Source organism: Stenella coeruleoalba (genome assembly GCF_951394435.1).
Source record: "Stenella coeruleoalba genome assembly, chromosome: 15".
Lineage (NCBI taxonomy): Eukaryota > Metazoa > Chordata > Mammalia > Artiodactyla > Delphinidae > Stenella > Stenella coeruleoalba.
Genome location: NC_137161.1, coordinates 79,435,760 through 79,449,465, shown reverse-complemented (window position 1 = coordinate 79,449,465; position 13,706 = coordinate 79,435,760). Strand labels below are relative to the sequence as shown.

The following is a 13,706-nucleotide window of genomic DNA, read 5'->3' as shown; positions in this document are numbered from 1 at the left end:
TTCTTCTGAATGTGAACAGCCTGAAAGCTCAGAGCACCTACAACAGACAGAAAGCTCAGGGGCTGGGGGGCCAGAAACTGACCCCTAAAGCAAAGCTCCTCTCCACAGCAGAAGCTTTTACACATATAACATCCCACAAAGCTAAGGACTGTACCCTGTATCCGTACCTCTTGATTGCCATGATCCCTTGAAGCCTCTCCTTGCTCTATAGAACCAAACGTTCACTGAGCACTTGCAATGGGCTCCCACTTGCTATGGGACAGAAGGGAGGAGCTAATTACCATTTACTGAGCACCAACTAGATCCCGAGCGCTGTACTAAGCAGTCTACAGGTGTTACTGCAAATCTTCTCTCAAAAGTGTATTCTATGATTCCCATTTGACAGATGAGTAAACAGAGGCTCAGAGAAGTGAGGAGATGTGTCCCAAGCTCCCCAAGATCCCACAACTAGTAAGTGTTTAAACTGTGACTGGGGCCTGGTACCCACCGGTCAGCGTGTCAAGCACATCCAAACCCTTCCCACTTCACCCCAACCCTGGGAGCCGTCCTTTCCCCCAGGAGGACTCACCCAGCCTAGGAGGGGGGCTTTGTGCCACTCTTGCTTCGGAGTGGTACCATTTCTCATGCTGGTGGAGGCTCCCCCCAGCCCCACCCAGGGCAGTGCTGCCTTGGAGGGTTCAGCCTCTCAGGGCCCCTGTCCCAGTCAGCCTGACTCTTCCCTGCTTCCTCTGACTCCGGCTTCCTCCTTCTCAGGTGCACAGTCTCCAAGATCTGCTTCAAAACACCTTGCCTTGAGCAGGAACTCACTCCAGGTGTGTTGAAAGGGGCTGCCCTGTCTACTTATAGAGCCAGGGATGCGGCAGTCACCAGAGCACAGAGTCACAGAGCACAGAACCTCCATCTGGAAATCAGGAGCCAAATTCTGCTTTGACTGCTAACCAGATGCATGGCCTCCCTGGATAAGAAATCAGTTTCCTTATCAGCAAAATGGGGAGAAAAACCCTGTCCCGCCCCCCCTTCTCCCAGGTGTTCTGAGGTTCGTGGTGATGACCAAAGGATGTATTTGTGACGGCAGGGCCGAAGGCAAGGACCCAGGTGAGACTTATTGTCAGAGAGGAGCAGAGGGAGGGAGCCTGAAGACGCACTTCCCCAACCTCTAAGCTCTGGCCAAATCTCATGCCTGATCTCGTGCCTAGGGGGACTCTGAGCCTCCTGAAGTTCTCCGATGAGCACTTGGTCTTGCCCCCATTTTACAGATGAGGAAACTAAGGCAGCGAAATAAAGCAGCTCCATCTGGCTGGTGCACCCAAAGTCTGTTCTTTCTCCATTGATGGGATGGTTCTCCGCCCAAACCTCTTTTACAAAGGGCAGACGTCCTAGTTCCCTCTGATGTCAGGGGCAGCTGGCTCAGCCTGCCCAAAGGCTCCCCGGCTGGTCAGGAGCCAGGTCCTTATGAGAAAGAGCAGAGGCCCTGGCTGCGGGGCTTACTAAGCCAGTTGGGTGCGTGGGGGCCTGCTGGCTGCAGGGTGAGCTGGCCAGCGGGGGGGCAGCTGTGGATATCCTGTCTGGAGACAGTGTCTGGCGACAACGTGAATTGTTCCCAGGGAACAGCTGAGAGGACGAGAGGGCAGGGGCGCTAGAACGAGAAGTCACTGAAACCTGGGGCCTTCCAGAAGGGACAGTGAAAGTACAGGAGATAGCGGAGGCCCTGGCTGGATGTCTCAAAGGGCAGTTCACGGGTCCCCTACATCAGAATCATCCTGGGGCCTATTAAAACTGCCAATTCCTAGGTCATCCCTACCCCCAGCCGTTGGACCAGACTCTCCAGAGGCAAGGCAGAAATTGACATTTTAAACAAGCTTCACTCTTATCCACACTGGAATATGAGAACCACTGCCTTATGGGGTTAACTTGGCCAGAACAGGGGTGAGGGTGGCATGTCCACGGCAAGGCACACCTCAGGTGGATCCAAACACAAAAACAGATAAAGAGGAGGGGGTGGTTGCTTTGAAGGAGAAGCTCAGATGATGACTGGCCTGGCCCCCCCGGGGTGTTAAAATGTCCCCAGACCTTCCTCACAGCCTCCCTGCCACCCCACACTCCTAGTGCTCTAACCTCGTCCAAAGTTCAACAGTTTCAAAGAGGCAGCCCTGAAATGAAAGAACAAACATAGCCCTTGGCAACAGCAGATTGGATTTCCAATCTGGACACCGCCAAGGCCCAGACAGCTGTGTAACCTTGGACGGGTACTGTGGGTCCTTGTAATGCGGCCCCTTGGGGTCTGGGTGAGGATTAAATGAGTTAATGGGCATGAAGTAGCCAAGCGTCTGTTGGCTCTCAGGGACCAGGGTTCCTTCCTCTTTCCTGTTTCCTACATATGAGCCCCTCCCCCGCCCAGCCCCCTTCCCTTTGTTCCTTTCTCTGTTATGCAACGAAAGTTTAAATTATTCCTGGGTTTGGGGCCGCTGCAAAGCCAATGGGAGGGTGGCTCTGTAATGGGAGGTTTTGGAAGCCACGTCTTCCCTGCCTACCTCCGCATTCTTGTCCACGTGCTGCTAGGTCAGGCCCTCCGCCCCCTCCTCACTATTGCAAAGATCCGCGTGACTACGTTCCCCATATCGCCTGCCTGCTGCTCCAGCTGTTGACACAGCAACCAGGACCCAGGGACAGCCATTGAGAAAGAGCCTCTGAGGAGGAGCCTGCTTGGCTTCCATCTACATTCAGTGCAACAGCACTTCCTGAGAGCACCTACCATGGGCCTTAGCAGAAATGGAAATAAGTTAGAGCTGGTCCCTGGCTTTAAGGGGCTGGTGGTCTCCTGGCCAAGATAGAGAATCTACTGGTCTAGTTGAATGATTCTCAAAGTATGGTCCCCAAACCAGGAGCATCAGTATTACCTTTGAATTTGTTCAAAATGCCACATTTCAGGCTCCTTCCAAAGTCTACTGAATCAGAAATTCTGGGGGAGAGGGGATCCTGAAATCTGGCTTTTAACAAAAGCCCCCCAGGTGATGCTGACGCAGGCTGAAGTCTGAGGACCACAGATCTAATTAAAACCTCACCCAATCCCAAGAGCTGGGGTCTATTGTTCCTGTATCACAGATGAGGGAACGGAGGCTCTGTCCTGCTCTGTGTGCAGACTAGCTGAGAGCTTATGAAGGGTTTGGATTATCAGGTCCCTCCCGGTGTCAAATTCTACCTGTGTAGCACCTGTGATAAGGTAATGAGCAGATATACTTTTTCCTGGATCCTGGCTGGAGAAACATAGAGGTATCTTACACTGTGTCCGGCAGGGTCGGGGTAGAGTGACGATGCAGACAGAAATGAAAACCTTACAACGGGAGCAGAGAAGAGCTGGGAGTAAAGTCAGAAAGAGCAGCAGCCCTGGCGACAACCACCTGCCCCAAATGTGGGGACACTGGGCTGACATAATGCCCCCCAGCCGAGGCCATCCAGGCTTCTAAGCCCGACCCCAATCCTGAGACCTCCTCTCCTGTGTTCACTCACCTGCACGCTAGGTTGGTTTCTTTCCTCACTTTTGCCCCCTGCAGACTCTCAGGTCCCCTCTTACACAGCATCTGCCTGAACACCTGCCTCCCTAAATTTGCAATCACCTCTTCAGCAACAAATGACTTCCAGCCTCTCTTTGCCCACATTCCGTGACTGGGCACTCACTGCCTTTTCAGGCAGCCCATCCATCTGTGAAAGCTCTGATGGGCTTAAGTTTCCCTTTGAATGAGCTGACATCCATCCCCGTGTAATTTCCACCTTTTACAATATGAGTTAGTCTAATCCCCCGTAACAGAGATTACAGGCTTATTTTAAAGTAAGAATATCTATCCCAATTATTTCCCATGAATCTACCACCCACCTTTGCGGATAAACAAGGCAAGTAGAACATACCAACCCATTGCCTTGAAAACAGTAGGAACAACAAGATGAGGTGAAAGTAGAAAGGGGCAGGAGGAAGGACAGGAGGTGGTGGAGGGAAAGATCGCTGACGTGGAGCCTCCGTCTTGCCACTTCCTCCCCAAGAGACACTGGCAGGACCTCAGCAGTTTTCACAGGAGTCCCCTTCAAGAAAAAGAATACGATTTTCCAGAACTTGTTTCTTTTGTTGAATAAATTCACAGTTGGATGGTTTGTAATGACAGAAAGGTAAAACTCACTTCGTGCATCTTCAGTGATCATTTCACATATATTACTGTTGTCAGCAAATGGGGATCTTGAAAGTTAAGCGACTTAGCTTCGTGGAAATCTGCCTCTGACTCTGGGCCTCAGTTTCTCATCTGTAAAATGGGGGTGAACCTAGCCGCCTTCCAAAGTGGGTCTGAGAATTAAACAAGCTAATGGGAGGGGAAATCATCTGTTGAGATATTATTATGTTCTCTGATTTCTAAAGATGAATGCTTGGAGTCTGGGTATGAGGGAAACTGGTTGATTGTTTCTATTGAGGCGGAGAGGGGCAGAAGTGAATCCCAGCTTAGCATTCTGCCTGGGGGAGACCACGGCTGGAGCTCTGGGGCAGAACCAGTAGAACCAGTGAGTTTGGAGGACAGCTCTCTAGAAAAAGCCAATGGAACAATCCCCTTGTCGCCCATCACTGTTTTTGGGTTTTGCTTTTCAGGCTTATTTTTCACAGGATTCTTTGCAAAACGGGCCTCAATGCAATTTCTTGGGTGAGGGGATTTGCCCACATTTGGGATCAGAGAGACTTTTCAACCCCAGAGGTAGCTCTCCGGGGCCTGTGAGAGACCCTTCGCTTCCGGTGGGTAGTGCCTCACAAGGAAGGAGAGCCTCTTGTGCGGAGCCAGGGGTATGATAACAGGATTATTTTAATCATTTTAGCAACACTGGCTCTGCCAAGTCTGCCAAGAGAAAAGGATGTGGTAGGTCAGGAAATTAAAACAACTCTGGCCTCATTCCCCAGAACGTGTTTTTCAAGAGGGATGAGTGTCTAGCAGGAGAAGGAAGGAGCCCTAGAAACTCCCTCCTCGCCTTGGGCTGCCCAGCCTGCACGTGGCCACTGGCCCTGCTTTGCAGAGGGTGCCTCCTTTGTCGAGGTCATCCTCCCCCCACCTTTATTTTTTATTTATTTATCTTTTTCGATCAATATTTATTGAGGACTTATTCCCCTTTATTTTTATTTTAAAAATATTTTTTCCTTCGGCCATGCCACGCAGCGTGCGGGATCTTAGTTTCTCGACTAGGGATTGAACCTGCGCCCCTTGCAGTGGAAGCGCGGAGATTTAACCGCTGGACCGCCAGGGAAGTTCCCTCCTCCCCTTTTTGAAAGGTCTCCAGAGAACACCCTAACTCCTGGCCTAAGCCGGGTACCTGGGGGCCCCCAGTTCCAGACACTGCTGGTGCCCACCTCCCAGAGAGTCCAGGAGCCTCCCAGGCTGCAAGTGGCACCCCCATCCATCTCTGTAGGGCTGCTTGCAAAGGAGACTCAGTCTCACTACCTACCCCTTCCTGGGTCTTCCAGAGCAGTGGCTTCCAAACTATTCGGCAGAGGAATCCCCCAGGTACCGTGCATGCCAAGGAGTCCCATTCAGGAGGCCAGGCGCCGGGCAGGTGCACATATCTGCATGCTGCTGGTGGTCCAGGAAGCACAGAGCTAGAGAAATTCGGGGTGGTTCTCCAGGGACTCAGCCCCACGCCCTTCACAGGCCAGTCCTCTGCCTCCCCAGTCGTGCAGCCTTGGGCATTCCACTCCCCTTCTCTCCGATAAAAATGCCTGCTCGGCCTGCCTCCGGGGAAGAGAGAAGATGACCATGAAGATCTGGGCCCCACAAGGCCCTGAAAAGTTATCCAAAGTCTCCAGTCCTTGGCCTGGAGGCCCAAGGCTGGAAGTCAGAAATGGCTGCAGGATGGGATGAGGGTGAGAGCAGATGGGGCGGAAGGTGGAGGAGGGCGGGCCACCCACACCCAGTCCCACCACGAACTTAAAGCAGAGATGGTCAGCCCTGAAGAGACTTCAGGATCATCACAGGCACCCTCCCCATGGTACAGATGAGAAAACTCAGCCCAGAGAGGTTGAAGCACTTGCCCAAGGTCACAGAGTAAATGAATGGCAGGGCTGTGACTAGAGCCTTCGGTTCAGCATCCGTATGCAGGACGTTCCCTGCTGCACCCCTAGGTCTGGACACGGGTGGGGGGTAGGCCCCCCACCCCCAGACTGGGACAGGACAGAGGGCAGGGCAGAGCCCAGCCAGCGGCTCTGCATCCTCAACGCCTCCTGCCTTCAGCCGCTCTCACTCGCAGTTTTGGTTGACCTTCCAGGAGCAGGCAGCCTGCTCTCTGTCCTCCTTGCCCTGAACCTGGCTTCCCAGGAGGGCCAAGGAGGGGTGGAGCAGCAAGACTGCCACCTCCGGCGCTTAGCCTCTGGCCCCCTCCCCCTCCACCCTACCCTGCCCCATGCTGAGAAAGCACCTACCTGGGCAGCTGGACGTGTGGGCGCCCTGGGCAGGGCCAACCACCTGGGGCAGGTCCTGGGCTGAGGACCGTCCTGCCTTCCCAGGGCTTGAGCCCATGGTGGCCTTTTATGGGACAGAGAGGTATGCCGTGAGGGATTAGGGGTGGAGCCTGGTGTATCTGTATCGTATCTGAGAAATGCCCCCCACCCCGCCCCCGCCAAGTGCCCCTGTGAGGAGCAGCTGAGGCTGGAGCTGATTCCCAGACAGCTTCTGCCCTGGCTGAGGCCCTGGCCCCTTACAAACAGCATAGAAGCCCCATCCAGCCAGGCCCGGGCTTCCTGGGGGGCTGGTCAGGGCCCCGGGGAGTGAGGCCCATTCGGGACACACACCCTCCCCAGCCCCCTGTGGTTCTGTCTTTGGGGACTCAGACCTTTGCATCAGGGGCCAGACAGATATGACAATTCCCACATACTCTGGGAACTTGAACAAATTATGCCATCTCTGGGCCCAGTTTCTTCACTCTAAGATAGAAATAATAATACTCACTTCATAGGATTGACCCAGGACCTAGCACATAGCTACTCAATCACTATTTGAAGGAATGAATGAATGAATAGAAAGATGACTAGGTTGGGAGGGGTCTGGAGACCCATCCCTAGCAACTTTATTTCCTCAACCTCTCACCTTGCTTGATCTAAACATGCCAAAGTCTCTCCCCATTTCCCAGCTCCATCCATAACTGTCCCCCACATCCTCTCATGGTCAGGCTGTGACTCCCTCTCGTTCTGGCTGGTTGCCTCCCAATAGCCCCTGTGCCCAGGTGGTTTCCCTGATGGCAACTGGCTTAGGAGTGACACATGACCTGGCTCTGGCCAATGAAGCAGGAGGGGAGGTCTTTTGGGAGGCTGCAGGGAGGGAGTTCCTGGCTCCCAAGAGAAAGATACTAGAGGAAATGGCCCCTTTCTGCCTCCGGATATAGTCATGTCCACTGGTGACATAGGAACTCGTGCAGCCTTCTTATGGCCATGAGAGGAACTGGCCCGAGGACAAAGCCAATGATGGGGATCGTACAGCAGAGAGTTCCTGAACTGCTGGTCATACCACACCAACTGCCCACCTGCCTCTGGACTTCTCTCTGTGTGAGATAATGAAGGTCCTCATTTGTTAAGCCAATTTGAGTTGGGTTTTCTTACTCACAGCTAAACGTGTCCTGTCTGATCTCTCCAGCCCCTACCTGCATCATTCCCAGCACTAGTCAGCAGATGTGCCCAGTCCTGGGCTTTGTTGTAAGGACCCTGAGATGAGCCAGACTCTGTGCTTCCCCTGGGGAAGCTCATAGTTGTGAAGGGAGAGCCTGGCAGGTAATTATCAATAGATGGTTGCAAGCTTGTGAGCAGAGGCTGAGGGTATCTGGGGAGGGACAGACTAACTGTCCCGGGCAGTTAGAGAAGGGTTATGGGATATGGGTTTTGAAGGATGCCTAGGGGTTTTACAGACAGACAAAAAGAATGTGTTCCAGGCAGAGCTAACAAGGTCAATGAAGGGGTACAACTTTGCTTAGAGAACATTGGTGAAGCTCAAGTTAGGTCCATCGAGGAGTGGTGAGCAGAGGCTGAGTGTCTCGCCCAGGAATCTGTGTATCCTGGGGAGCCAACAAAAGTTTTATGCAATATGTACATTTTGGATTAGAAGAGCCTGAGTGTTCAGGATCGAAGTGACAAGGATCTTACCTGGGTGGGAACAGAGGAGAGAAATGGGGAAACTGGTGAAAGAGGTATTGTAGAGGCCCAATCCTGGGCTTTGGTGACTGAAGGAGAGAGTGAGGGTGAAGGGGGAGGGGAACGTGATGGCCAGATTCCTGGTATACGAAGGAGAAGGGGTGATTGTATAAATCTTGGAGCAGGGGACTGTGGTAGCCAGTCTCCAGGATGGCCCCCAATGATCCAGTGTCCTGATATTCACGTCATCGTGTAGTCCCCACCTACACTGTACCAGGACTGGCCTACGTGACCAGTAGAATATGCAGAAAGAATGATTTGTGCCTCCCAAAACTGGATCATAAAAGACATCATAGCTTCTGCCTTACTCTCTCTTCCATCACCAGCTCTGGGGGAAAAGCCAGCCGGCACATTGTGGGTACGTTCAAGCAGCCTCATGGAGAGACCTGTGTGCTACGGGATGGAGCACTCTGCCAACAGCCAGCAAGGCACTGGGCTCTCCCACCAACAGCCATATGAGTGGGAAATGGAAACAGATCCTCCAGCCCCAGTCAAACCTTCAGATGACACCTTGGCTATAACCTCAAGAGAGGCCTTGAGCAGAACCGCACTGTGAAGTTGCTCCCAAATTTCTGACCCACAAAAATTGTGAGATAATAAATATTTGTTATTTTAAGCTGCTAGATCTGGGAGTAATTTGTTATACAGCAATAGATAATATTGGGACTTAAGCCATCGAGATCTTATTTTCCTACCTGTCCTTCCTAGAGTGAGGGAAGACTATTATTATCAATGGGAGAGGCACTCCCCAGCCCACATGGTCCACGCCTTCATCCACCTCTCTTTACAGCTTACAGACTATTTTTGCATGAGCAAACCTTTCACTGTGGCAACCAACCCCAGGAGGTAGTTATAATCCCTGTTTTACAGAGGGGGAAACTGAGGCTCAGAGAGTTGGAGTGACTTGCTGAAGATTATACAGGTTGTCAGTGGCAGGGCCTGGACCAGAACCAGGTCTGTTCCCAGGCTCTGAGCGGATCCACATCCTACCTGATGTAAAACAAAGAATGTTGCCCACCATCCAGTTCTTCAAGGATCAAGTCATTAGCCACTGCAGTCGCTGACCTACAGTGCAGCCCAAAAGGAATTCAACACCAAGAACAGGATGAGGCACTCTGTTCTTTGAAAAAACAGGCCACTTAGATAGTTAGATACATCTCAGGAAGAATTTTAATGGACCCAGATTCTTGCACGTTCCCAGACATAGAAAAAGCACTAAAACCATTAACTGAGATACCTGTTTCTTGTGACTAGCAGTGACCTTTTACCAAAAGGTATACTTGATTGTATGTATTCTGCAGCCGAAATCATATATACACGTATCCTGGCTTCTTCCCCACTACCCGTTCAGAGCAGTCTCCTCAAAACTACTGAGAGGCTGTTTCCCGGGCTATAGTCTTCAGTAAGCCCCCTGAATAAAAACTGAAACTTACAACTCTTAGGTTGTGTGTTTTTCTTTTGGTCAACAGTGAGCACACAGTAGGCCCTCAGCACAGCCTGGGACCTAGCTGGCCAGGTGAAAAGGCTGGAGAGCCCAGCCACAGGAGCCTGCGCTGAGGGAGCTGCTCCAGCCTCCCAGGACATTTCCAGGATGGTGGCCCTGTTAGTGGTAGCCCTGGCATTTACAATGATCTTGGAAGGCCTGCCTGGGTCAGATGGCAACCCCTGTATTATTAGGTGGCTCTTCAAGGAACCCAGCTTCCTCTCCTTTCTGAGACTCAGCTCCAGGCCTAGGAGCCCTTGAGGCCAGGGACTGAGGGGCTGGTCGCACCCTTTGAGAACCGCATGAGCAATGAAGGAGTCAGGGAGGGAGCCCAGGAGCACCCTTAGCTGGGGCTGAAGGCAGCTGGCACTGCATCCCTTGCCTTGGCCTCAAGTTCCACATTTCATCACGGAGCCCTTTATTTTACACCAGATGGGGGGCCGTGAAGAAAGAACCCTCAAGGGACTGGCCGGTACATAGGGAGACAGGCAGACACCCGGCAGCCTGACAAGCAGGACAGGAGATGCTGTGGGTTGTATGAGAGGCCCTGGAGTGGGAGAAGCAGGGTGGACCCGACACCAACTCGTCAGTACTTCCAACCCACAGGCCAGTGTGGGGAGGGCTCCATGCTTGCCTCTGCCAGGGGACATGAAGGGCTTGGTCTCAGCACTGCCCTTCTGGAAAGTCTGATCCATTGTTCCCAACATCTCCATATATCCCACTGGTCCTCCTGGTAATGGCTGTTACTCACAGTGGGGCTTCTCTCCAGCCTCACTCTTACACATTCTGCAGCCAGAAAGCCGGTGAGGCTCCCAGAGTCCTCTCATCCCATTTTGTCCAAGCTCTGGCCCCAGGAATAGCCTCTCCCCTTGTGGATAAGGCCCCGCCACCCACGCCCACTGAAGAGCCCCTGAACACAGGTGAGGGTGCTTTGTGGAAAATAGCCCTAAGTAGATTTAGCAAATAAAAATACAGGCTACTCAGTTAAATGTGAATTTTAGATAAACAATAAATAGCTTTTAGTATATCACAAATATTACAAGGGACTTACTTATACTTAAAAATTATTCATGATTTATCGGAAATTCAGTTTAACTGAGTATCCTGTATTTTACCTGGCAACTCTAGTACTAAGACTCTGAAGTTACTGCTGTTTCCACCTCCACCTGGGAGTGGCCTTGGTCCTCAGAAATCTTAAGTTAATGGACCCTTACTGGGCCCCGACTCACTGCCAAACACCCTGCTAAATTGGAAGGCCCTGAAGACAAATGGGGCAGGATCCCTTCTCTCAAGTAGGGAAAGGAGACATGCAACCAAATAAATTGTAAAGTACTGGCTATTAGGGAGGCACTCAGCTGCCAGCAACCGAAAACCCAATCAACAATGGCTTAAATGAAGAAGGCTTTTTTTCTCACACAAAACAAGAAGTCCAAGTATGTCTGCTGCTAGCTTTGGCTCAGCAGTTCAATAGTATCAGAACCAAGATTTCTGTAATGTCCTTGACTTTTCCCTCATGGCCTCAAGATGGCTGCCATGGCTCCAGGCATCATATCTGTGTTCAAGATGGAATAAAGAGTGGAAGGCAAAGGTTTTCCAACCCTGCCTTCTGCAATAGATTTATATTCATGTCTTATTGGGCAGAACTGGGTCATACGGCCACCTCTAACTGCAAGGGAGGCTGGAAAAGTAGACCATAGGATTATCATAATCAGATTAGATCCATCCCAATGTAATGCTGGGGCTGGGACCATTGCTTCCCCGCAGGAAGATGAGGGGAGAGGGCATTGGGCAGGCCCAACTGGTCTGCCATGTGTTCCAACAGAGGTTTGCACTAAGTGCTAAGGGAACACCCAAGGATGTAGTGACATGCTCTACCAGAGGGGTGGTAGTCAGGGAAGGCTTCACGGAGGAGGTGGCTTTTGAGCTGAGACTTGTGGGATCATTGGGCATTTGCCAGGACGAGAAGGGAATTCCAGGCAGGGAGGACAGTGCAAATAACTGCAAGGTAGGCACGGTGACTGCTGCGGCCGGGGGTGGGTGGAGCTCTCAGTGAGGCCATCCTGAAGGGTCTTGATGGCCATACTAAGAAGTTTGTGCTTTACCCCAAGAACAGTTTTCTGTCATCTTACTCAATGTCTCAGCGGCATTTGGCCCTTTTGAATGCCCCTCCACCCTCGCCTTCTGTGGCTTGTGACCCTCTGATGCTCTCTTCCTCATGTCCTGCTCAGGGTCCTCTGTGAACTCCTGCTCCTCTACCTGGCCAGCCAGGGTCCTCAGTTTAAACCCCCCACTGAACCATGTTCATTTACCCCAGAGTACTTGCCGCGATTGGTAATTAGATATTCATTTGTGTGGCTGTGTGATTACTGGCTTTCTCCCCTCCAGCCTGTAAGCTGATCCTGTGCACCCGCGCCTGGCACATAGCAGACCCTTCCTAAACATCTGTTGAATGAGCTGACGAACAAAGGGTAACGTGTGTGATGGGGGGGGAGGGAGGGGGAGGGGGAGGGGCGGCATCAAAGGGGTGAGAGCTGGGAAGAGCTGTGGCTTGTTTCCTTGTGTTCTGGTCACTCCATTGTCCACTGATCAGAGGGGACAGGAATGGGGGATGAGGTACAGGCAGGCTGGAAAGGGGAGACCAGATAGGATACTTTCGGGTCTTTGGTTCTGCCTCTGAGGACCCCAGACCAGTACGGGTGGGCCCCCAATGAGGCAAAAAGAGATCTGATTCCCCCCTGGTGTTTCTCATCTCTGGGCATCTGGCTTCTTCCTTGCAGGAAGAGGATGGTAACACGCAGCCGCCCCCTCCCCGGCCAGCTTGGGGCAAAGGCGGCCGAGAAAGGGACAGCATGGTTTTCGAGTGGGCCTTCTTCCTGTGTACACAGCTTTCTCACTGCACCGGCGGGTCCAGGGTGGGGCCCACTCTCCATCCTCAGAGACCCAGCAATTCCCAGCAAAGCCCTGAACAAGGGACCAGAGCCTGAAGAAGGGCGGCACCTTGGAGCTGTGTTTGCTTCCGAGCAGTGATCCAGACCCCAGGAGAGGTGCGGTCTGTTGACACCACTGCCCCCATTACCTACCACCCTCCCAGAGCCCTCAGGGAGTACAGCCCGCAAAGGATGACTCGGGTGTCGTTGTCCCAGCGGGGGTTGGAAAAGAGTTTCCAGGCACAAGGCAGAATGTAAGGAAGACAGAGTTTATTAAAGAGAGGGGTCGCTGCAAGAACAGCGGGCCAACTTTCTGGTAGCCAGGGAAGGTCGACAGTGAGCATGGGTTGCTGGTCTGGCTTTATACCCGGGGAACCTGCAAGTCATCTGCTGACTAGGCAGAGTATGTATACTTTCAGTGTGCTGAGCGGGAGAAAAACATGGCAAATGTCTTTCCTTATATGGGATGGGAAAGGGACAGGGCATGCTGCTTGGGAGGGCTCTGGGACATGGCAGTGGTCACACTGTGACACAGTGATAGGAGTCCTGTAAATCTTTGTTCAGGCAATACTGGTCCCTTGAGTTTATCTTGTTCTTTGTCCTTGGAGCACACCACATCGGGTGTAGGGCGGGGAGGGAGGAGAGGAGAGACAGCCTGGCTCTAGGTGTAGTTCACACAGTAGGGAATAGACAGAAGCCGAGCATTATGTGGACGAGGCCCAGGTAGACTGTGATCTGCCCCAATTCTGCCCAAATTCTCAGAGAGTCAATGGTCTTCAGGACCCTACAGCACATCAGATTCAGCCTTCACAGCACCCCTTGTCCGCTCACCTCGGTGACGGGACCTCACCGTCTTCCAAGGCAGCCGGTTCATCCTCAGCTGGGCCCCCCGGCCGCTGTACCAGTCCACGCAGCTCCCAGAGCAGGCTCCGCGGTGGGCAACATGACCTTCGTTTTGCAGTTGAGTGACCTGAACTGGGAGGCCAAGGGCACACAGTGAAGCCGGCCTCCTGATGGCCATGCCGGTGCCCCCCACACCCGAGAGAACGGGCAGCACCCCTGTGGTCCCTCCCTCTCCAGAGCTCAGCCCCGCCTGGGC

The 13,706-nt window shown here is 52.6% G+C and overlaps 1 protein-coding gene across 2 annotated transcripts in view; it reads right to left on the bottom strand.

Moving 5' to 3' along the window:
• Positions 1-13,467, bottom strand: part of POR (cytochrome p450 oxidoreductase) — a 76,600-nt gene extending 63,133 nt beyond the window's left edge. Inside the window, exons 1-3 of one of the 2 annotated variants that reach the window (XM_079946349.1) lie at positions 13,439-13,467; positions 5,470-5,620; positions 3,904-4,074 (exon numbers count right to left, since the gene is read on the bottom strand). In XM_079946349.1, coding sequence (XP_079802475.1) covers positions 3,904-3,911 — 8 coding nt within the window. In that variant the 5' untranslated portion in view covers positions 3,912-4,074; positions 5,470-5,620; positions 13,439-13,467. Of the gene's footprint in view, positions 1-3,903; positions 4,075-5,469; positions 5,698-13,438 lie in introns of those variants that run through there. The other variant, XM_079946348.1, reaches the window with a different exon arrangement.
• Positions 13,468-13,706: the final 239 nt, after the last annotated feature.